General features: G+C 40.9%; 1 protein-coding gene, 1 long non-coding RNA gene and 1 other non-coding gene across 3 annotated transcripts; 1 reads left to right on the forward strand and 2 right to left on the reverse strand.

Annotated features, from left to right (window-relative positions):
• Window positions 1-770: 770 nt before the first annotated feature.
• On the reverse strand, window positions 771-4,151 carry LOC110634193 (uncharacterized). Its single transcript, XM_021783136.2, has 6 exons — window positions 3,566-4,151; window positions 2,514-2,604; window positions 2,187-2,347; window positions 1,529-1,556; window positions 1,293-1,401; window positions 771-1,052 (listed from the first exon to the last, which is right to left on the reverse strand). Exons 1-6 carry the CDS (start codon window positions 3,872-3,874, stop codon window positions 971-973), a joined length of 780 nt encoding a protein of 259 aa, XP_021638828.2. The 5' UTR covers window positions 3,875-4,151; the 3' UTR covers window positions 771-970.
• A 2,857-nt stretch (window positions 4,152-7,008) lies between these two features.
• LOC131175093 (small nucleolar RNA R71) lies at window positions 7,009-7,115 on the reverse strand. The gene has a single exon (XR_009145253.1). It is a non-coding gene; the product is annotated as a small nucleolar RNA R71 (small nucleolar RNA).
• Window positions 7,116-10,019: 2,904 nt separating this feature from the next.
• LOC131174480 (uncharacterized) lies at window positions 10,020-12,105 on the forward strand. Its single transcript, XR_009144795.1, has 3 exons — window positions 10,020-10,228; window positions 10,681-10,739; window positions 12,003-12,105. It is a non-coding gene; the product is annotated as an uncharacterized LOC131174480 (long non-coding RNA).
• The last annotated feature ends 13,610 nt before the right edge of the window (window positions 12,106-25,715 follow it).

The following is a 25,715-nucleotide window of genomic DNA, read 5'->3' on the forward strand; positions in this document are numbered from 1 at the left end:
TCCTAGCCTTGCCTTCCGTATGACTTGCGTGTTTTCCTTGCCTTGCCTTCCATATGACTTGTCTGTTTCAAACTCCAGCACTTACCTTCATCGTTGTTGTTTTGCGCAGACTTCTCTTGGCCATGGGCTTAAAAGTTAAAACCCAACAAAAGACAATTTTAGAGATGTGCGTTTATAAAGAGTTTGAGCTTATATGATAATAAGTGTATTTAATATTAAATTAAATTAAATTTTTACATATAAATATTTAATTTAATATAATTAAATTCATTTTTTTATGAAATCAAACTTATATTATATGCCACTATTTTAGAAATGTTTTTCCCCTACTGATCCGAAATTCAATTAACGTATCTCAGCAATCCTCGCCTCGATGAAAAAGAATTAATTTTGTATCAACCCGAGCACCACGAATAGAGCGAGGTCCAGCGTTCGTAGTCTGAAATGAGTTATTTGGCGTTAAAGCTGCAGGTAGGGACCACGTAAAATACCATCCTGGTTTGAACGCCAATATGAAGGTTTCTTCAATTGCTAGGCATCCGAGAAACAAGATGCCTAAAGGAAATATCTACCTTTCCATCCCCCAATAATGTAGTAGATAAAGTCAAGTTAACGAGTTCCCATAAGGCAGGCAGACAACCATAAGAAGAGACCATTACTTCCAAGCATGCCTAACCAAATTCTATACCCAAATATCATTCATGCTTGTAATCAAGGCAACACAATTGTCTGGAGCAAGCATGACTTACAAGTTAAACCATACAATGAAATTTTACCAATGAATTTCAATTTCACTCGGAAATACTTAGAAGAAGAATATTTACAAGACAAATCATGTCCGATTAATCAATCAATTTGTAGCATGGAAGAATGTAGTACAACATGAGAAACCCAGCTGCATTAGCAGCACAAGCATAAATACATCAGTGAATTCCAATACCATAGTATTCTCCAAGTATTAACAGGCACATCAGAGAAGCTTTGATATAATATGACGAGAAGCCCAGAATGCTTTAGTGGCAGCCCTAAGAATTACTGGGTTTTGGTATATCCTGTTAGGTGAAGACAAGGAAAACGGAGATCAGTAAATTATTACTCCTACAAAAGACTGAATCAATATATACTTAGAGTAACGAAGGAACATGTAGAAATGCTTAGTAAATGATACTGAAAGTTTTACTGAGAGATTCATCAATGGGGCAGCTCTGGACATTGCAGACAGGATACATTGTGTAACCAGTGCAGGGAAGAAAGAATAGCTGTATTAAATGAGAGCTACTAAAAAAGCCTACCCAATGGCAGTTGCCCCCCAGGATGCTACATTATAGATGACTTTGCTTCCATCCCATGCTTTCCGAAGCTTCCCTTTCTTCTTTTTTACAGAGAATGTTTTGCTAAGGGCTAAAGAAAATTAACATTTGATGTCAGAACTCTTTCAACCAAATTGGTGATAATGGAGCTTGTTGCACAAAATACAATGGAAAATGAGGATTTGAGCTTAATTAGAAAAGCTTTTATTAAAACTGACCTTCCTGGAGTTGATTGGGGGTCAAGTCCTGGGGACGAAAAAGAGTACGCAGGTAACATTATTAGATGTTCCATATACAGAATGTCACTGCCAGATTTTATTCACTAGCATAATGGCAGATACTAATAATTCAGACTTTAAATATCAGCAGTTCCCAAATGATAACTCAAACTAGATGTGTCATAAGAAAACAAACATATAGTATATAAACAATCTTCAATATACCATTCAACAAGAAAACAGCTGTCAACATAAAAATCAGATGTATATACACATTATAAAAAAAAAAGCTTTGAAAGGGCAGCAGTAGATAGAGCACCCAAGCGACCTAGCATAATCAGATGTCAGGAGGAACTCTGATTGGAAATCCATATTGGTAAGCATTAAAAGGTGCCATGGTTCCAGGTTACAGGAAAGGACCAGTGGTTGCCTATTAGTGTTGATACAACACAAATTATTTAGAACTTAAAAATAAGGGAAAAGTTCAGGAAAATACAGTTATAGTTTAGGCTTTGACACTTAAGGACAAAATTTTTCCAACATTTTAGTACCATGAGATTCAATCCATTGTCAATGTGTTATAAAATGATAATTATTAGCATAATTTATTACTCAAATAACTGTTGAAAATATAAGAAACAGAAGAGACTTTCCATACCTTTGTCTGCTTAAGGGACAACAGATAGGCAGCCATGAAGCATGCAATGCCCTCTACTATGTCTTCTTGCCGAACAAGAACATAACCTTCTTGATCAGAGTCAAAATTGTCACATTCCCAAAGATCATGCTCATTGACCATGTCCCAAGAACTACCTTCTTCTGCTACCATACAATAACTCTGTTAGCAACCAGTCCCTTCTAGATCCAACCACCAAATTCTTAAACTTCAAGATGTGAATGAAAAGCTCAAGCACTATATTAAGTAACAAGTCAAAAAGGATCATTTGCATATGAATTACAACAGGCAGCATCTCCAGGTGCATACCAGAAATATTTTGGGGAGCCGACCCTTGAGCACACTCTAGCTTTTCAAGGAAGTCAGGGCATTCAACTCTAGATTTGAGAAGGTCACACAACTGCATCAGGAACAAAGACATGCAACAATATCGAAGTAACATAAGGAAACTCTTTATCTTCTAAGAAAAAATGTTTTTCTTCATTAATTTTGCATTGGCTGTTGTAGATCACCATCATTGTAGACGAAGTACAAGGTATGAAGAGGATATATTGTAATGTTTCATTTTATTCTGTTAAGCACCCATAATGTTGGGGATTTTCTACTTTTCAATTGACAGCAAGAATTGCATTATTCACCTTTAAGCCAGCTAGTATCCCAACCAAATCATGCAAACTCAAGAAATCATGGTTCTGACCTACGTAGTCTCTTAAATGAGAAAAAGTTGCAGACTAACATCTTCCTTATAGTACATCAACACTGAGGAAAGGTTTAACCTAATGAGTTGGAATCTCCTCAATCTCAAACCTAAAATTTTTAATATATTTTCAATCATCAAAAGCAACTGACTACAGCATATCATGAATTTATCACACATTCAGTGACACATGCATAACAGAAACAATAAACCGAATAAAAAATTCATATATAAGGAATACTCCCTTGGTTCCTCACAAACACTCAAGTATCCCAAGTAAGATCATTGCTTCATTTTAAGAAAAACAAAACTAAGGTGTTATGAGTTCAGTTGCTTCATCAAATATTCGAAGTCCTAATTTTCTGACAATAAACTGTAAATCAACTAATCCTTTGTTTAAAACAATAAGAAAAAAAATAGTAAGAGAATTCAAATATCAGGCTCAACCGTACTTCTGTCATGTATGAGCCAAAGCTTAACCAAACTATTTCTCCACATAAAACGAAAATTAAAAAAAAAATCATCAAAAATATTAAACTATACCGTGATTTTTACTAACAAAGCAAAGTTTTCTCACATAATCTAAGAGTCAAAACACAGATGAATGAGATTTAAGGCTCTACAATTGAACAAAATCAGACCTTAGAAATGGTTAAACCCATACCTCATAGGCTTCTCCAACCCCAGGCGAAGCCACTGAACTATCGCGGCTGGGCTCCTCATCCTCGTCCTGATCCTCAACAGCTAGCTTCCCCCTACCTTTATCGTTATCATCATTGTCATCTTCTCCAACACCATCAGTATTACCAAACAATTCGAGAGCTCTCTGGCACTGCTCGAGCACGGCCTTCAAGGTCTTCCTCCTGAGGCGAACCCGATCATTGTCTTCTTCTCCTTTATTCTTCGTGTCGACCACCAAATCGACGGAGGAAGCTGATAAAAGATTGGAAGAGCTGGAGACCTCAAATTCCATGGCGTGGAATTCCAAATCACAGCTTTCGAAATCCTTTATTAATCTGTTTTGTTTAGAATTTTTTGGGGTTTTCTTCTCAAAACCCTAGGAATTGAATTCCAGGTCCAAAACTATTAGTTTTGGGGGATCCTAGAAATCGTTTGGTAGCGGAGGAAGAATTTTGAAGATTCGACATGTGCTCTTTTATTTTATTTTTGTTGCTGTATTTATTGTCTGCAGCGCAGGAGAGAGGAAACCACTTTATTAGCAGCCGTCAGCTTTTGCTTTTAAAGCTAGTTTCTGAGTTATATCTTGGATACATTACATATTAGTCTTTTGTGGTTGAATGAAATTATGAATTAATCTTTGTAATTTTTAAAAATTACCTTTTTAATAATTGATATTTTTATAAATTAATAATTTAATACATACCATTAAAATAACAGTTAATTCATTGTTAGTCAAAGTGAATTTAAATTGGTCAATATAAATATTAATTCTTAATACCTAAAATGCCCCTAATCTAAACCTCTCATTCCGTCTCCCTTCGTCCCTATCTCTTCCTCCCCGTGTTAGGTAGTCAAGTCAAAATTCTAGTCATCCAGTAGTGAGACTTAGTCCAATCAAGCCTAATGGAACCTTTATTCACTAGAATCGTGAGACTCGAACATGAAATGAGAAGGAGAATCAGTAGCTCCTAAACTTGTACACTGCAAATTTAGGTGTTCCTAGTGCCAGCGAAGCCGACATGACCCTCCTCCACTCATTGAAGAACCATTCCCAACCATCAATTTCATCAAAGCATTTAAGGAATAACAAATTGCAAAGTTGAAGATACGAACTATGCGGTGTTTGATTTAAGCAGCTCTGATAAGGCTAGGAGGTGTTGATACAATTGTATTATATAAATATTTTTAAATATATTTATATAATATTTTATGACATTTAGAATAGTAATCTCATACATAGTTATTGATTTCATTAACTTTTGTAAATTTCAATGTTAGGCTGTAAATTTCATGTTTTTGCAATATTTTCGGGTGTTTTGATGAAGTCCTAAAGCATACGAGTGCGAAGGGAAGCTTGGAGAGGTCAAAGGATTGTGAAAAGCTGCTGATACACCTTACACGGGTCGTGTAAGCAAAGCCACAGACCCGTGTAACCTTATGTCAGATGAAAGCTAGAGAGCCAATAGATGAACAAAAGTACATGGGTCGTGTAATTGGACCCGTGTAATCTGTAGAGACCCGTGTAAGTCTTTACCGGGCACAAGTTTGAAGAATTTTCTGAGAACAAAAGTACATGGGCCGTGTACTTAGACCTGTGTAACCTCCTGCGACCCATGTAACCTTCTGTACCAATGCAAGACAGACTCGTTCATCTCCAGTAAGTTACACGGCCCAGGCCGTGTAGTGACATACGGGCTGTGCATCATGCGGTAGCCAGTTTCCTAACCCGAATTCCCGCTCTTGTTTACACATTCAAAATAGACTCCTAAGGCTTTTTGGACTCAAATGACCTAACCTAAGAACAGCTATTATAAATGGAAGCAGAAAATATTAAGAAAAGGAGAGATCAATCTTTTTACAGAGCTTTTTAGGAGTTTCAGAAGAGTACTCACTTTTGCATTCTCTTCATCCGTCTTGAGGAGAAGAATATCAGTATCAAGGAGGAGTTTTTCAGCCGAAGTTCCATAAAATCAAAGCTGCAAACCCTCTTCGGTTCTTTCATTCCATTTCCTTAAATAAATTTTTATTAGTCTTTACTTCATTTTTATTATGTTTGTTGAACTCACCATGAGTGAGTAACTTTCGTATTTTGGAATTGGGAGAGTAATGCTTGTAATCATTATTATGAATAAACATTAAGTTTTATTTATTAGATTTGAGATTTATTCCTCGATTTAATTTATTGTGATCTTAATGCATGTTATGTGTTGGTACCCACCTAGTATTGATTATATATATTAATTGAATGATTGAAAGGTAAAGATTAATATTAAAAAATCAAGATTTTAAACCTAGAAAATCTGACCTAGAGATAGGCTGATAATCTTTGTGGAGTTTCAAAATTAATCAAAGATCTTAAGGGGTTTTAATTAATTTAATCACCATGAAAGTAGGGTTTAGTTTGATTCAAACACACCTTAGGTGCCTTGAGAGAGGACCTAAGATATTATAGGATTAATTTCCATCAAGGCAACTGATTCTCAATCCAATGAATAAATGAAGTCACATCCATAATGAAATTCAAGTGTGAAATCTTAATTCCAGAATCATTTCAAAATAGATTATCCAATTTAGATTTATTATCCTTTTTATCCCAGCTTTCAAAATAGACAAATTTCATTTCCCCATTATATTCGACTGCCTAGACAATCAAAATTACTGTGTAGATTGGTACTTACTAATCACATTCCTCGTGGGACGATACTCTACTCACTATTTTATTACTTGTTAGCGATCTGTGCACTTGCGAGGTTGTAAAACCAGCAAATAAGTTTTTGACGCCGTTGTCGGAGAATTTGGCTTTAGTAATATCGAGCGATAGCCAATTTAGCTGATTTAGGCAATTATATTTATCATCTAATTTTATTTGATTTGTTTTATTTTTTTCCTTTTCTCTTAGGTGCCTGACCTGGTATATGACCAGAACAAGGCCAGAAGAAGAAATCTTGGACTGTGATCCTAAAATAGATAGAACTCTGAGAGCCATCAGGAGGGAAAGGAAACATCAAGAGCACGGTCAAGAAAATCCCAAAATTCCAACTATGGCCGATAATAATGACAGGCCAAGACTCTTGAGAGGCTACGGAGCTCCATCTGTCCAAGGATTTCAGCCCAGTGTCACAAGATCCACAGTGGAAGCCAACAACTTTGAGTTAAAGCCAGCTTGGCTTCAAATGATTCAATAAACCCAGTTTGGAGGTTCATCAACAGAAGATCCACACTATCACCTCTAGTACTTTTTTGCCCTATGTGACATATTTAAGATGAATGGAGTGTCTGATTGAGCCATAAGACTTAGAGCATTTCCATTCTCCCTTCGAGACAGAGGAAGGAAGTGGTTACTTTTTTACCAACTAGAACATTCACCACTTGGTAAACCTCTCACAAGCTTTTCTAGCAAGGTATTTACCACCTGCAAAGACTGCAAGACTGAGGCTTGAGCTCAACACCTTCATACAAAAGGAAGGTGAATCACTCTATGATGCATGAGAAAGATATAAGGACCTGCAGAGGGAATGTCCACACCATGGCATAGAGGATTGGCTACTAGTGCAAAATTTCTATAATGGGTTACTACCCTCTACAAGGAGTACAGTAGATTCAGTTGCAGAATGTGACTTAATGGAGAAAACAGTGACGCAAGCACTTGAACTTCTAGAAAGGGTCGCATATCATAATTATGAGTGGTCAAATGAAAGAGGAACCGCAAGGAGAACAGTAGGGGTCCTGGAAGTGGACGCTCTAAGTATGATAAATGCTCAATTTGATCAGTTCACAAAGAGACTCAATAGAATACAAGCCAACGTAGTTGGTACAAGCAACCAGCATTGTGACGACTATGGAGGAGGATATACAACCTCATAATTTAATAGCTTCAATGAACCCTCCATAGAATAAATGAACTATCTCAATAACGGGGGAAACTTCAACCAGAGGCAGCTCAATAATCCATATTCAAACACTTACAACCCTGGATGGAGGAACCACCTAAATTTCTCATGGTCAAACCAACAGAATCAACCAATAAATAAACAACAGGGGTACAAACCACCAGCACCCCTTGGATTTCAGAACAGAGGCCAAAACTTTGCACAGCCACCACTGCCTCCTCAACCTCAGCAACTTGAATCAAAGATGACCATGAAATCCATGATGGAAGGTTTCGTAGCAGCTCAACAACAACATAATGAATTGATTAAACAACTGACTTCCAGAATGGACCAACTTGCTACCCATAACAAGATGCTAGAGAATCAAATTGCTCAGCAAGCAAGTTCTTGAAGTAAGGTTGCTGATAAACTGCCTAGTCAATCAAAGATGAACTAAAGGGAGCATTGTAAGGTAGTTAAATTGAGGAGTGGGAGAACTCTAGTACAACCAGAGAAAGAACCGATAGAGAAAAACTCAGAAAAATCTGAAAGCCAAGCAGAGAAAAATGAGGAAGAAGCCAAGAAAAATCAAAAAGAGGAAACAGGTAAGAAAAAGAAGTTACCAGAGCTATACTAGCCTCCCCTACCTTTTCGTCAGAGATTTCAAAAAGCCAAATTGGACAAGCAGTTTGGAAAGTTTTTAGAAGTTTTACAAAAACTTTATATTAACATTCCCTTCACTGAAGCACTCTCTCAGATGTCATCCTATGTTAAATTTCTTAACGAAATTCTGTCAAAGAAAAGAAAACTGGAAGACTATGAGACAGCTGCTCTAACAGAGGAATACAGTGCCATACTACAAAATAAACTGCCTCCAAAGTTGAAAGATCTAAGAAGCTTCTCCATACCCTGCCTCATTAGCAACAAGAAAATAGACAAAGCCCTCTATGATTTTGGGGCAAGTGTGAGTTTAATGCCTCTATCAATATGCCAAAAGTTGGAGATCGGAGAACTGAAGCTCACGACAATTTCACTGTAATTGGCTTATCGATCTGTTAAATATCCTGTGGGCATACTTGAGAACATCCCTATCAAAGTGGGCAAATTCTTCATTCCAGTAGACTTTGTTGTCCTTGAGATGGAAAAAGATTTTTGGATCCCTATCATCTTAGAAAGACCATTCTTGGCAACTGTCGGAGCAATCATAGACTTCAAAAATGGGCGACTAACCCTTAAGGTAGGAGAAGAAGAAGTGGAATTCAACTTATTTGACACAATGAAACACAAATTCGAACCTGACGAATGCTTCAAGGTTAACATAATTGACAAACAAGTTGAAAAGGAATTTCATAAGATATATCCTAAAGATCCTCTTAAGCATGCATTGTGTACAGTCACACAGCGAATGATGAAAACATAGAAATAGCAGCCTGTGCACAATAGTTAGTAGCTCATCTACCCCTACCCTTAGCTCAAGCTTTCGAGATGGAGAAGTTAAAGGAGGAACAAACCAAAAGCAAACCAGAGAGCACCACTGAATAGGTAGAGCTTAAACCTCTCCCCTCCTCACTAAGGTATGCATTTCTGGACTTAAACTCTAAATATCCTGTTATAATCAATGCTAGCCTGTCTAAGATAGAAGAGAAAAAATTGCTAAGGTAACTTAGAACCCATAACAAGGCTATAGGGTATAAAATAGAAGACCTGAAATGTAACACCCCAAGATTTTAAATTTTATTATTTATGAGTATTTTTGGTATTTTAATTTTATTTAAATTTTAGAAATTTTTTTAGATTTTTCGGATTTTAAAAATCGGGTTCAATTTTCCGAAAATATAAACTTTGAGGATTTTTAAAAATTAATTTAAAGACCACGTGGCAAAACTAAAAATATATTTGGAGTCTACGAATTTTTCTGAGTTTTATGGAAATTTTTCGAAATTTTTGGACCTCGTTTTCGGTCCCGAGGCAGAGTAAAAATTCAAAATTTTGTATCCTGAATCGAACCGGCCGAATCGAATCGAATCGATCGGACGATCGACCGTCGAATCGGACCGCCTTTTCCTTCTTCCTTTTCTTCTACCGCGCGCGATGGCTCTCTCCCTACTCTCCTTTCTCTCTCCTCTCCGCCCCTAGCCGCCACCGCAGCCACCAAAGCGCGACGCCACCACCCAAATGCAATGGCCACGCCCGAACGGCCGGAAAACGCGCTCGAACGCCCCAAGCGCTGCTTTCGACTTCCCCGGCCAAATTCGGCCGATCCGGCCACCAATTGGACCGGGTCTTGTGTCTAAAATCATCTACTCAACGAGAGCTTTCCATAGACACCAAGAACGCCGAAATCCATCAAGCGGTTTGTCCGATTTTTGCTCGGGAAGATTTTAGCCCATTTCGACTTTTGGGCTAGATTTCTCGAAAATCGTGAATCCCACGAGAAAACCGAGGCCACCAGCATGCTCCATTCGTCGAGAGCTTCGCAACGACATAAATTTTGAATTTTTCCGACACCGTTTTTCAGTGGGTCCCACGGAACTTTGCAGTGCTTTTCCGAGCATTTAATGAGCTTAGAAAATTCTGAAAAATTTATGTACTAACCCCCGTGTTATGGGCTTCGTGTAGGTATCCTCGATTCGCGGAAATTCGACAGTTGACCGGGTCTGCAAATTTCGGGCCAGACAGACCCGTTACCGGAAAAGTCTCCGAATTGGACCGAGGTTTTGGCTAGCCCCCCATTGTCAGACGTCCCGAGCGCGTTCCCGAAGTCGGAATCGGCAAAGGTAAACCCGAACCTTACTTTTTCGTAATTTTCTAGTGCTTAAATAGGATTAAAAATCCATAAAATATTCGTGGTAGCTTAGAAAATTACGATTCTTTTTGCAATAGCTTAGTAATATTGCTAAGGACCGCGGGGCAAAGTTTTATAATTTTTAGAGCTTGTTTGGGCAGTTTTTGCAAAAATGATCAATAATAAGGACTAAATTGAAATTTTGCGTATTGTGATGGGTGATTGATTTGATGGGCCCAGGAGGGGCTGTGTGATATGATTGAACTGTTGATATATGGATTGTGAATATAGAAGTGCGTTTTTAGCCCTTTTGCAGGTTGGGTAGGTCCTAGGTATAGGGGAGACTCTGCCGGATTTTTTTTCGGCACGACTTAGGACGTACTTGATCTTTTTCTTTGTTTGTATTGAGTCAAATTTATTAAATAGATGTAATGTAATTGTCAGGTGAGCCGGGACAGCCTTCTTCCTCCGCCCAGCCGCCACAGTAATTTGTCGTCAAGTTTGTGAGTAGAATATTAATTTTAATTGTAATTTCGATATTATTATATGTTCAGCATGCCCATGCATCACTTATATGCATATATTTATGTAGTTAAACTCTAGGCACGATTTTTGATGCATTGATAAATGTTAAAGTGCCATGTATGTTGTTGTGGTAATTTGGAGCGAAGCGTGCGTTGGCGTGCGTGTGATGTGGTGTGGACTATGGATAGGACGGGTAGACACGGCTTGAGTTCTTCGCTGGGACCCGGTCCTTCGGGGTAGACACGGCTTGAGTTCTTCGCTGGGACCCCGATTTGGTATTTAAGTGGAAGTCCGAGCTGAGTTCTTCGCTGGCACCAGGTTGGATTTAAGAGAGCTGTATAGGGGATCAGCTCCCATATATTATGATTGATGTTACAGGGTGCGTGAGTGCTCCAAATTACCTTTGTGATGTTATGATGTGAAAATGATGTGGATGTTGCATTTCACTCTACAGGGTGCATTAGATTTAGATAGTTATAGAGATTATGGTTAAAATTGATATTTTACTCTCTGAGTCGAACGCTCACTCCTGTTCAATATTTTTTCAGGTTACAGGAGGATTTTATTTTGGTTAACCTGCTTTTCTCCCTCGCAGGTTGTTTATCAATGTTTGTGAAATTTTATTAACTCCTAGAATTTCCGCATGTGTTAGAAGTATTTATTTGATTATGGTCTGTAATATTATTATCATGTTGGACCTGTAAACGTATAATGATATGCATGTTTGATGGATGGGATGAGGGAGCTGAGCTCCCATTTATTATTATGTTGATGAGTATGTGGAGGGTGAGCTGAGCTCCCCAATTGACTATATATTGTGTTTACAGGTCGGGTGAGTCGAAAACTCCCCGTTGGAAAGTCCATTTTATGGCCGGACTCTGTCCGTTTGTTTTCTTGATATTGGGCCCAAATGGGCCTTAGAGTTGGGTTAATGAACAGTTAGGCTTACTACGGGCCTCGGGGGCTTTAAGCTGGCCCAGGTCCTAGTGCCAGTCCGGCCCATAGGTTGGGTCGTGACAAATGTGGTATCAGAGCTTAGGCTCCAGATTCTTAGGGAATGTTGTCTAAAGTGTTGGGAAAAGTCCAATAGGAGTCACATGCGGAAATATAGGGTCCACATTCGTCTTGCATTGTCATCTTTGCTTCTAGTTTCTGCTTCATATATTGTGTGTAAATATGAGTCTATAGAGCTGTGCAATGTGCAGTTTTGAATTTTGTGGGCTAATGCTGCTGAATTTCAGGAAAATGCGTAGAAGCAGGAGAGCTGCCACTGCACCAGAACCAGATGTGCCTGACGAGGTGTCGGCACAGGATGAGGCGCCTGCCCCGAGGAGGCAGGGTAGGAGGCCTAGAGCTGCTCAAGTAGAAGAGCGACTACCCACGGTCAGAACAGTCTTTCATGGCACAGGGTCCCATGGACCCCATGGCAGCTACTCTAGCTGGTCTGCAGAGAACCATCGACATGATGGCACAGTACATGGTCCACCCTCCACAGCAGCAGCAGTCCACCGCACCAAGAGAGGAATCTTACAAACAGATCATAAATTTCAAGAAGTTGGTGCCTGGAACTTATGATGTGTCAGACGATGCATACCGGTTTTTAGATTCCTGCAGACATGTGCAGAAATGTAATTACAGCTGACTGATAGAAGATTGATAGAGTGTATGCAGCATGTCATGGGGCCTATGCCTAGACAATGGATGAATGACTATGTGTTACCTCGGATGGAGGGATTGACATGGGCTCAGTTTGTGGAACTTTTTATCAATCGGTTTGTGCCAGAAAGCTTCAGAGATCAGAAGCAGTGGGCCTTTGAGGCCTTAAGACAGAATGGCAGGTCTGTAGATGAATATGCTACAGAATTTCTGGAATTGAGCAGATATGCCCCTACAGCAGTAGCTACAGAGACTATGAAGGTGAAGAGGTTCCTAAAGGGGCTTGACAGGAGGTATGCGAACCTGGCCATGATGTCGGATCAGTCTTTTGATGTGGTGGTTGATCGAGCCAGACAGATTGAGATTAGCTATACTGCGGATGACAGTGGGAGAGCAAAGAAAAACAGAGCAGAGGGTTCTTCAGGTGTTCCCCACATGGGTACTACGGATAGTGGTGGCCAAACTACTTACAGAGGAAGAAGCAGGAATAAGAGGAGTGGTTTTAGACACAAATCCTGAGGGTTCGAACCGAGTGCGGATCCAGATGTAACGATTCGAGTGCAGCGATTACGCTGCAGTTCAGATCCTCTTAGCACCGTGCACAAGTGTGGAAGAGCACATTCAGACCTTGTTTGATGGGGTCGAGTATGCTTCAGTGTGGCCAACGTGTCACTTTGCTAGAGAATGCCCGTTTTGATGAGCCACGGATGGGGTCACAGGTTCATTGCTAATGTTCCTCGCCAGTTGTATCCGGGTACTACCAACATGGCGGCGATCGATTCGATGGCCAACAGGCGAGGACAAGGGGCGTGGATTTAGAGGCGGTCAGAGGTAGAAGTCGATGTGGTTACGCCACTCAGGGTAGGGGTCAAGCTCGAGTTTTCACCCTGACCCACCAGGATGCTCAGGCTTCCAATGCAGTTGTGGCAGGTATTCTTCTGGTCTGTTCTTATGAGGCTCGTGTTTTGATAGATCCGGGTGCTATGCACTCATTTGTCTCCCCTATGTTTGCCATGAGGTTGGGTAGAAACCCTACAACTTTAGAATGTCCTTTGTCGGTAGCTACCCCACTTAGTGACAACATAGATGTAGATATGATTTTTCTGGGTAGCCCAGTATTAGTGGATGGAAAGATCCTCCCAGCAGACTTGGTTCCTCTACCAGTAATGGACTTTGATGTAATTTTGGGGATGGATTGGTTGGCAACTCACTATGCCACTTTAGACTGCAGGAACAAAAAGGTATATTTCCACATACCTGGTGTGGAAGAGTTTAGCTTTGATGGTGTCAGCAATTAGTGCCAGAAAAATATTGAGGCGTGGATGCCAAGGGTATTTGGCATTGGTGAGAGATACATCTGTAGAAGGTGTCAGCATGGAAAATGTTCCTGTTGTCAGAGAATTTATGGATGTCTTCCCAGAGGAGCTTCCAGGGTTGCCACCAGGAAGGAAAATAGAGTTTTGTATTGATGTTGTGCCGGGTATGAACCCCATATCCATGCCACCTTACAGGATGGCACCAGCAGAATTGAAAGAGCTGAAGGAGCAACTACAGGAGCTTTTGGACAAGGGTTTTATATGTCCGAGCACTTCACCTTGGGGTGCTCCTGTTCTATTTGTGAGAAAGAAGGATGGGTCATTGAGGTTATGTATCGACTACAGACAGCTGAACAAGGTCACTGTGAAGAACAAGTATCCACTTCCTCGGATCAATGATTTGTTTGATCAGCTCCAAGGAGCTAGATTCTTTTCCAAGATAGACTTGCAATCAGGCTACCATCAGTTGAGAATCAGGAATGAGGACGTGTCCAAAACGGCTTTCAGGACAAGATATGGTCATTATGAGTTCTTGGTGATGTCTTTTGGACTCACTAATGCACCAGCAGCCTTCATGGACTTGATGAACAGGGTGTTCAAGTCATTTTTGGACCGTTTTGTCATCGTATTCATAGATGACATTCTGGTATACTCTCGGACCGAGGAAGAACACGTGTGGCACTTGAGAATGGTGTTGCAGACTTTGAGGGAGCACCAGCTATATGCCAAATTTTCAAAATGTGAATTTTGGCTAGAAAGCATCTCATTCTTGGGACACGTGGTTTCTAGTGACGGCATTCAAGTGGATCCCAAGAAAATTGAAGCTGTAACTGATTGGCTTAGGCCTACAACAGTCACTGAGGTGCGAAGTTTTCTGGGTTTAGCTGGCTACTATAGGCGTTTTGTACAAGATTTCTCCAGGATAGCGGCTCCCCTAACTAAGTTGACCAGGAAGAATGTTCCATTCATTTGGACAGATGACTGTGAGGTGAGTTTCCAGAAGCTTAAGGAGTGTCTAACCACTGCCCCTGTGTTGACACTACCTGCGAGTGGTGAAGGATACACCGTGTATTGTGACGCCTCCAGAGTTGGCCTAGGGTGTGTTTTGATGCAAAATGGAAAGGTAGTGGCTTATGCTTCAAGGCAGCTGAAGAGGCATGAGCAGAACTACCCCACCCATGATTTGGAAATGGCAGCTGTAGTCTTTGCACTAAAAATCTGGAGACACTACCTGTATGGTAAAGTGTGCGAGATATACACCGACCATAAGAGTTTGAAGTACATCTTCCAGCAGAGGGACTTGAACTTGAGACAGAGGAGATGGATGGAGCTTCTGAAAGACTATGATTGCACCATCTAGTACCACCCTGGAAAGGCCAATGTTGTGGCAGATGCCTTGAGCAGAAAATCTTCTGGCAGTTTGGCGCACATTTCAAGAGAGAAGAGACCACCATTCAGAGATACATGAGTTGATGGATCAAGGTTTAATCTGGATCTTTCGGATGAGGGGTATTGTTGGCTCACTTTTCGGTGAGGCCGGACTTGAGGGACAGAGTTAGAGTTTCCCGGCCACGAGACCAACAACTGATGAAGATCATAGAAAGAGTACAGCAAGGTGAAGGTGGTGAGTTTGGATTTGCCAATGATGGCGCCCTAGTGCAAGGTTCTAGGATATGTGTGCCCGATGTGGACAACCTCAGGAATGAAATCATGCGAGAGGCACACTACACACTGTACAGTGTCCACCCAGGTTCCACCAAGATGTACCATGATGTGAAAGATAGCTACTGGTGGAATGGCATGAAGAGAGACATAGCAGACTTTGTGTCCAAGTGCTTGACTTGTCAGAAGGTGAAGTTTGAACACCAGAGACCGTCAGGGAAGCTGCAAGAGCTCCCTATCCCAGAATGGAAGTGGGAAATGATCACTATGGATTTTGTGACTGGGTTGCCTCGTACCACGCGAGGATATGACTCGATATGGGTAATTGTAGACCGCTTGACCAAATCAGCTCACTTCTTACCTGTAAAGACTACATACTCTGTGGCACAGTATGCCCTCTACATTCGAGAAATAGTCAGATTGCATGGAGTTCCAGCTTCCATAATATCTGACAGAGGGCCCCAGTTCACTTCTCGATTTTGGAGAAAGTTGCAGGAGGCACTTGGCACACAGTTGAACTTCAGTACGGCTTTCCACCCTCAGACAGACGGACAGTCCGAAAGGACAATCCAAACACTGGAAGACATGCTTCGCATGAGTGTCTTGGATTTTGGAGGTTAATGGGATGAGCAGCTAGCTTTGGTGGAGTTTGCCTACAACAACAATTACCACTCCAAAGATAGGGATGGCACCCTATGAGGCATTATATGTAAGATAGTGTATGTCTCCTCTGTGTTGTATGAAAATGGGGGAAGCGTAGGTGCATGATGTAGACCTTGTGCATTTCACTTCTGAGGTAGTTCCTTTAATCAGTGAACGATTGAATACAGGTTTCAGTAGGAAGAAGAGTTATGCCGACCCGAGACGGAGGGATGTGGAGTTTTCAGTAGGCAACTATGTATTCCTGAAGGTTTCTCCAATGAAGGAGTCATGAGATTTGGAAAGAAGGGCAAGTTGGCACCTCGGTATATTGGACCTTTTGAGGTTACGGATAGAGTTGGAGCGATTGCCTCAGGTTGGAGCTACCACCCAACCTTTCTCACGTTCATCCGTGTTTCACATCTCCATGCTCAGAAATACATTCCCAATCCTTCTCATGTCTTTGCAAATGATGTGATAGAGCTAAAAGAGAACTTGACATTTGAGGAGCAACCTGTAGCCATAGTGGACTACCAAGTAAGACAGCTAAGATCCAAACAGATCCCTATGGTTAAGGTTTTGTGGAGGAGTCAGTCAGTGGAAGAGTTCACTGGAGTCGAGCGGGACATGCGTAGCAAGTACCCTTATCTGTTCAATGTATAATCATGTGCTTTATTCTGCCTTGTGTAAAAATTCGAGGACGAATTTTCTGTAAGGGGGGAAGAATGTAACACCCCAAGATTTTAAATTTTATTATTTATGAGTATTTTTTGTATTTTAATTTTATTTAAATTTTAGGAATTTTTTTAGATTTTTCAGATTTTAAAAATCGGGTTCGATTTTCCGAAAATATAAACTTTGAGGATTTTTAAAAATTAATTTAAAGACCACGTGGCAAAACTAAAAATATATTTGGAGTCTACGTATTTTTCTGAGTTTTATGGAAATTTTTCGGAATTTTTGGACCTCATTTTCGGTCCCGAGGCAGAGTAAAAATTCAGAATTTTGTATCCTGAATCGAACCGGTCGAATCGAACCGGACCGGATCGGACCGGTCGAATCGGATCGGCCCTTTTTCCTTCTTCCTTTTCTTCTCCCGCGCGCGATGGCTCTCTCCCTTCTCTCCCTCGTTTCTCTCTCCTCTCCGCCCACCTGACCAGTAGCTAGCGCCGTGACGCCACGCAACGCGCGCTGCAACGCCCTGCGCCCCACTGGCCAAGCCGATCCGGCCACCAATTGGACCGGGTCTTGTGTCCAAAATCATCTACTCGGCGAGAGCTTTCCATAGACACCAAGAACGCCGAAATCCATCAAGCGGTTTGTCCGATTTTTGCTCGGGAAGATTTTAGCCCATTTCGACTTTTGGGCTAGATTTCTCGAAAACCGTGAATCCCACGAGAAAACCGAGGCCACCAGCATGCTCCATTCGTCGAGAGCTTCGCAACGACATAAATTTCGAATTTTTCCGACACCGTTTTTCGGTGGGTCCCATGGAACTTTGCAGTGTTTTTCCGAGCATTTAATGAGCTTAGAAAATTCTGAAAAATTTATGTACTAACCCCCGTGTTATGGGCTTCGTGTAGGTATCCTCGATTCGCAGACATTCGATTGACCAAGTGCGCAAATTTGGGCGAACGGACCGTTCTGGAAAAGTCTCGAATTGGACCGAGGTTTTGGCTAGCCCCATTGTTAGACGTCCGAAGCGTTCGAAGTCGGAATCGGCAAAGGTAAACCCGAACCTTGCTTTTTCGTAATTTTCTAGTGCTTAAATAGGATTAAAAATCCATAAAATATTCGTGGTAGCTTAGAAAATTACGATTCTTTTTGCAATAGCTTAGTAATATTGCTAAGGACCGCGGGGCAAAGTTTTATAATTTTTAGAGCTTGTTTGGGCAGTTTTTGCAAAAATGATCAATAATAAGGACTAAATTGAAATTTTGCGTATTGTGATGGGTGATTGATTTGATGGGCCCTGGTGGGGTTGTGTGATATGATTGAACTGTTGATATATGGATTGTGAATATAGAAGTGCGTTTTTTTAGCCCTTTTGCAGGTTGGGTAGGTCCTAGGTATAGGGGAGACTCTGCCGGATTTTCGGCACGACTTAGGACGTACTTGATCTTTTTCTTTGTTTGTATTGAGTCAAATTTATTAAATAGATGTAATGTAATTGTCAGGTGAGTGACAGACACCTTCTTCCTCCGCCCACCGCCACACAGTAATTTGTCGTCAAGTTTGTGAGTAGAATATTAATTTTAATTGTAATTTCGATATTATTATATGTTCAGCATGCCCATGCATCACTTATATGCATATATTTATGTAGTTAAACTCTAGGCACGATTTTTGATGCATTGATAAATGTTAAAGTGCCATGTATGTTGTTGTGGTAATTTGGAGCAGTGTGCGTGCGTTGGCGTGCGTGTGATGTGGTGTGGACTATGGATAGGACGGGTAGACACGGCTTGAGTTCTTCGCTGGGACCCCGATTTGGTATTTAAGTGGAAGTCCGAGCTGAGTTCTTCAGGCACTGAGTTGGATTTAAGAGAGTCTGTATAGTGGATCAGCTCCCATATATTATGATTGATGTTACAGGGTGCGTGAGTGCTCCAAATTACCTTTGTGATGTTATGATGTGAAAATGATGTGGATGTTGCATTTCACTCTACAGGGTGCATTAGATTTAGATAGTTATAGAGATTATGGTTAAAATTGATATTTTACTCTCTGAGTCAAACGCTCACTCCTGTTCAATATTTTTTCAGTTACAGAGGATTTTATTTTGGTTAACTCGCTTTTCTCCTCGCAGTTGTTTATCAATGTTTGTGAAATTTTATTAACTCCTAGAATTTCCGCATGTGTTAGAAGTATTTATTTGATTATGGTCTGTAATATTATTATCATGTTGGACCTGTAAACGTATAATGATATGCATGTTTGATGGATGGGATGAGGGAGCTGAGCTCCCATTTATTATTATGTTGATGAGTATGTGGAGGGTGAGCTGAGCTCCCCAATTGACTATATATTGTGTTTACAGGTCGGGTGAGTCGAAAACTCCCCGTTGGAAAGTCCATTTTATGGCCGGACTCTGTCTGTTTGTTTTCTTGATATTGGGCCCAAATGGGCCTTAGAGTTGGGTTAATGAACAGTTAGGCTTACTACGGGCCTCGGGGGCTTTAAGCTGGCCCAGGTCCTAGTGCCGGTCCGGCCCATAGGTTGGGTCGTGACATGAAAGGGATTAACCCCTCGATTTGTATGCATAGGATACCTATGGAATAAAACAGTAAACCCACTATCGAGCACCAAAGAAAACTTAACTCAAACATGAAAGAAGTAGTCAAGAAAGAAATTTTGAAACTATTAGATGCAGATATCATATATCCAATTTCTGATAGTAAATGGGTTAGTTTAGTACATATAGTTCCTAAGAAGGGTGGGACAACTGTTATCCAAAATGCAAATAATGAACTGATCCCTACTAGGGTAGTCACTGGTTGGCGAATGGGCATAGATTATAGGAAATTGAATAGTGCCACCAGAAAAGAATATTTTCCTTTCCCTTTCATTGACCAAATGTTAGAGAGGTTAGCGAAACACTCTTACTTCTGTTATCTAGATGGGTACTCGGGATTCTTTCAAATTCCTATTCACCCAGAAGACCAAGAAAATACCACATTCACTTGCCCTTATAGAACATTTGCATATAGAAGGATGCCCTTTGGTCTTTGTAATACCCCTGTCACTTTTCAAAGATGCATGATGGCTATTTTTCTGATTATATTGAAAATATCATAGAAGTTTTTACGGATGATTTTTCTGTCTATGAAACTACTTTTGATGATTGCCTAGCTAATTTATCTAAGGTATTGCAAAGATGTGAAGAATCAAACTTGGTCCTAAATTGGGAAAAATGCCACTTCATGGTAAGGGAAGGTATAGTTCTGGGACATTTGATATCAAAAAGAGGAATTGAGGTTGATGAGGCAAAAATTGAGATAATTGAAAACATGCCACCACCAACATCAGTCAAGGGAGTGTGAATTTTTTGGGATATGCAAGGTTTTACAGAAGATTAATTAAAGATTTTTCCAAAATAGCTTAGCTACTTACCAACTGTCACGACCCAACCTATGGGCCGGACCGGCACTAGGACCTGGGCCAGCTTAAAGCCCCCGAGGCCCGTAGTAAGCCTAACTGTTCATTAACCCAACTCTAAGGCCCATTTGGGCCCAAATTCAAGAAAACAAACGGACAGAGTCCGGCCATAAAATGGACTTTCCAACGGGGAGTTTTCGACTCACCCGACCTGTAAACACAATAAATACTCAATTGGGGAGCTCAGCTCACCCTCCACATACTCATCAACATAATAATAAATGGGAGCTCAGCTCCCTCATCCAATCCATCAAACATGCATAGAATATTAAGTTTACAGGTCCAAAATAATAATTTAGGTTACAGACCCAAATCAAATAAACATTTCTAACACATGCGGAAATTCTAAGATTTAACCAGTTTATACAAACAGTAATAATTGACCTGCGAGGGAGAAAGCAGGTTAACCTCAAAAAATATCCTCCTGTGGCTCAGAAAATTTTTGAACAGGAGTGAGCGTTCGACTCAGAGAGTAAAATATCAATTTTAACCATAATCTCTATAACTATCTAGAACTAATGCACCCTGTAGAGTGAAATGCAACATCAACAACATTTTTACATCATAACATCAAAAAGGTAATTTGGAGCACTCACACACCCTGTAGTATCAATCATAACATATGGGAGCTGATCCCCTATACAGCTCTCTTAAATCCAACCTGGTGCCAGCGAATTACTTAAGCTCGGACTTCCACTTAATAACCAAATCGAGGGTCCCAGCGAATTACTCAAGCCGTGACTACCCCTCGAAGGATCGGGTCGCAGCGAATTACTCAAGCCGTGACTACCCCGTCCTATCCATAGTCCACACCACATCACACGCACGCCAACGCACGCACACTGCTCCAAATTACCACAACAATATCCATGGCATATCAACAGTTATGAATGCAACATAAATCGTGCCTAGAGTTTAACTACATAAATATATGCATATAAGTGATGCATGGGCATGCTTGAACATATAATAATATCGAAATTACAATTAAAATTAATATTCTACTCACAGACTTGACGACAATCACTGTGGCGGCTGGGCGGAGGAAGAAGGCTGTCCCGGCTCACCTGACAATTTTTATTACAATCATTTAATAAATTTGACTCAATACAAACGAAGAAAAAGACCAATACGTCCTAAGTCGTGCCGGAAATCCGGCAGAGTCTCCCCTATACCTAGGACCTACCCAACCTGCAAAAGGGCTCAAAATACACTTCTATATTCACAATCCATATATCCATAACTCAATCACATCACACAGCCCCTCCTGGGCCCATCAAATCAATCATTCATCACAATAGGTAAAATTTCAATTTAGTCCTTATAATTGATCATTTTTGCAAAAACTGCCCAAATAAGCTCTAAAAATTCTAAAACTTTGCCCCCGCGGTCCTTAGCAATATTACTAAGCTATTGCAAAAAGAATCATAATTTTCTAAGCTACCACGAATATTTTATGGATTTTTAATCCTATTTAAGCACTAGAAAATTATGAAAAAGCAAGGTTCGGGTTTACCTTTGCCGATTCCGACTTCGGGGACGCGCTCGGGATGTCTGACAATGGGGGGGTAGCCAAAACCTCGGTCCAATTCGGAGACTTTTCCGGTAACGGGTCTGTCTGACCGGAAATTCACAGACCCGGACAACTGTCGAATTTCCGCGAATTGAGGATACCTACACAAAGCCCACAACACGGGGGTTAGTACATAAATTTTTCGGAATTTTCTAAGCTCATTTAATGCTCGGAAAAACACTGCGAAGTCCCGTGGGACCCACCGAAAAACGGTGTCGAAAAAATTCGAAATTTATGTCACCGTGAAGCTCTCGACGAGTGGAGCGCTCTGGTACTCTCGATTTTCTCGTGGGGTTCATGGTTTGCGAGAAATCTAGCCCAAAAGTCGAAATGGGCTAAAAACTTCCCGAGCAAAAATTGGACAAACCGCTCGATGGATTTCGGCGTTCTTAGTGTCTATGGAAAGCTCTCGCCGAGTAGATGATTTTTGACACAAGACCCGGTCCAATTGGTGCCCGGATCGGCCGGATTTGGCCGGGGAAGCTGAAACGCCGCGCGCGCGAGGGAGGGAGATCGCGCGTGTTTTCCGGCCGTTCCGGCGCCTACTGGCCGGGACACCGGGAGGCGGCGAGGGGAGACGCAGGGAGGCGGTGGCCGGGAGGGGAGGAGAGAGAAAAGAGAGAGAAAAGGGAGAGGGAACGACGCGCGCGGGGAAGAAAAAGGGAAGAAGGAAAAGGCCGGTCCGATTCGACCGGTCCGATCCGGTCCGGTTCGATTCGGCCGGTTCGATTCAGAATACAAAATTTTGAATTTTTACTCTGCCTCGGGACCGAAAACGAGGTCCAAAAATTTCGAAAAAATTCTAGAAAACTCAGAAAAATACGTAGACTCCAAATATATTTTTAGTTTTGCCACGTGGTCTTTAAATAAATTTTTAAAATTCATCAAAGTTTATATTTTTGGAAAATCGAACCCGATTTTTAAAATTCGAAAAATCTCAAAAAAATTTCTAAAATTTAAATAAAATTAAAATACCAAAATGCTCATAAAAATTAAAATTTTGGGGTGTTACACCAACCTGTTAAGTCAAGATGTTCCCGTTGATTTTCATAAAAATTGCCTTGTCTCTTTTAACAGGATCAAAGAAGCCTTGATCTCAGCACTAATGATGTAGCCACCAGATTGGGAGCTACCATTCGAGGTGATGTGCGATGTGAGTGACTTTGCAGCTAGAGCGGTGCTCGGGCAAAGAAAAGATAAAAAGCTCTATGTTATTTATTATGCCAACAAGACACTTGATGACAAGCAAATCAATTATGTCACCACAGAGAAGGAATTTCTAGTAGTGGTGTTTGCAATGGACAAATTCAGATCCTACTTAATTGGGTCAAAAGTCATTATATTCACAAATCATGCTACCATTCGGTACCTTTTGAACAATAAAGAAGTGAAACCAAAGCTGATTCGATGGATTTTACTCCTGTAAGAATTTGACCTTGAAACCAGGGACAAAAAGGGATCTGAAAATATAGTGGCTGACTATCTTTTCTGGCTAAAATTGGAGTACACAGGGGACTTCGAGGATTTGCCAATTGATAATTCATTCCCTGATGAGCAGTTACTAGCATTCTCCCAAGCTCCATGGTATGCTGACTTTGTTAATTTTCTTGTATGCAGAGTGTTACCTCCAAACATGACTTATCAGCAAAAGAAGAAATTTCTGCATGATATGCGGTTCTACACATGGGAGGAACCTCTACTGTACAAGAGATGTAATGATGGGCTGATAAGAAGATACATACCGGAAGAGGAAATAGAGAGCATTCTCCAGTACTGCTATTCATCACTATATGGAGGACACTTTGCCACCACAAAAATAGCAGCTAAAATTTTGCAAGCTGGATTCTACTGGCCTAATCTGTTCAAGGATGTGAGATCCTTCATGCTAGCTTGTGATCAATGTTAAAGAACAGGTAACACTTCAAGAAGGAATGAAATGCCACTGTATGGTATACTTGAGGTAGAATTGTTTGATGTATGGGGGATAGATTTCATGGGTCCATTCCCCTCTTCCCATGGAAATAAGTATATTCTGGTTGGTGTTGATTATGTGTCGAAATGGGTAGAAACAATAGCCACATCAACCAATGATGCTAGAGTGGTCACAAGGTTCCTTAAGAAGAATATCTTCACAAGATTTGGCGCACCACTAGCGATGGAGGAAGTCACTTCTGCAACCAACAATTCGAAACACTATTAAAAAAGTATGGAGTGACCCACAAGGTAGCCACACCTTATCATCCTCAAACCAGTGGCCACGTAGAAATCTCAAACAGGAAATTGAAGCGGATTCTAGAGAAAACTATAAACTGATCCAGGAAGGACTGATGCATGAAGTTAGATGATGCACTGTGGGCATATCACACTACATATAAAACCCCAATTGGCACAACACCCTTCCTACTGATTTATAGAAAATCATGCCATCTCTATGTCGAACTTGAGCATAAAGCTTACTGGGCAATTCAGATCCTAAACTTTGACCTCAAAGCTGCTGGTAAAAAAAGGCTCCTACAACTAAATGAGTTGGAAGAAATCCGACAGGATGCATACAAAAATGTCAAAATCTTCAAAGATAAAACCGAAAATGGCATGACAGGCGCATAACAAGGAAAGAAATAAAAGAAGGAGATCTTGTCCTATTATTCATCTCTAGATTGAAACTCTTTCTAGGGAAGCTGAAATTAAGATGGTCTGAACCTTTTAAGGTTACTCAAGTCTTTCTACATGGAGTAGTAGAAGTGTGGAGCGAAACCTCAGGAACACTTAAAGTCAATGGGTAGAGGCTAAAGCCTTACTTTCAAGGAGAACCCGTAGAAAAGGGAGTCAACTGCACTCACGACCATCCTCCAGACAGACCGTGATAGAACGAAGGCAGAGTCGAGCTAATGACTATAAACAAGCACTTTTTGGGAGGCAACTCAATTTCTAATTTTTTTTCTTTCTTTCTTATTTTAATTTTGATAATATTTGTTCGCATTTTCTTTTGTAGGAACTCCAAAAATCTCAAATCCGGAAAAGCAAGGGGGAGAAGAGAATAAGAAAGGAAAAGAAACGTCAAGTCAACCCCACACTAGAGGAATTTGAACACAATCAGGGAAGTAACCATGCACTTAATCCTTGCATTCATCTCATTCAAAGAAAAGCCAGAAAATTACATGGTCCGTGTAATAATTTACATGCCTCGTATAACATTCTGGAACCCAGAAAAAAGATACAGGAAGTTACACGGGTCTCCCAGGTAAATTGCACGATCTGTGTAACATCGTCAACAAGGTAACTTGGAGAACAGTAAGTTACACGGGTCCTTGAGCCAATTTACACAGCCCGTGCATCTTAGCATGAGTAACAAAATTTTGGGCAGTAAGTTACATGGTTCCCTGAAAGGAATTACACGACCCGTGTAACTCAGCAAAAGTGACAAAATTTCAAGCAAAAAATTACATGGCCCAACATGTCGGGACCCGTGTAGTGATACACGACCCGTGTATCATGTCGCAGACGCTACTCCTGGGTCGCGAAACGAAGAGTCCTAATGACTCTTTAAATACACTCCTCGCCTTGAACCATTCCTAAAGACATAATCCTCCTCTCCACCTCTCCTAGCCTATAAAAACCTCTCAAATCTCTTCTCCCTTCACCAAACCCTAGTTTTCTCTTTCTCAAAACTTATCAATGGCTCCTGCAAAATGATCTACACGAAGAATGATGTCTTCTTCAAGCTAAGGAGGTGACTCCATGCCTTCTCCCCCTCAGCCGACACCCCAACGTCCAAGAACAAAGGCAGCCTCTTCGCAACCAGCCCCTCCTCAACCACAACCCTCTCAACCAGTCCCACCGCAACCCCAGCCATGAGCCACTCCACAACCCAAAATCTCTATTCCTTGGGGGTTCCATTACGATGCCCACAAGGCCATGTGCACCCTGCTTCACCCCCGGAAAATTAGCTT

This window comes from Hevea brasiliensis, chromosome 16 (genome assembly GCF_030052815.1).
Source record: "Hevea brasiliensis isolate MT/VB/25A 57/8 chromosome 16, ASM3005281v1, whole genome shotgun sequence".
Taxonomy (NCBI): domain Eukaryota; kingdom Viridiplantae; phylum Streptophyta; class Magnoliopsida; order Malpighiales; family Euphorbiaceae; genus Hevea; species Hevea brasiliensis.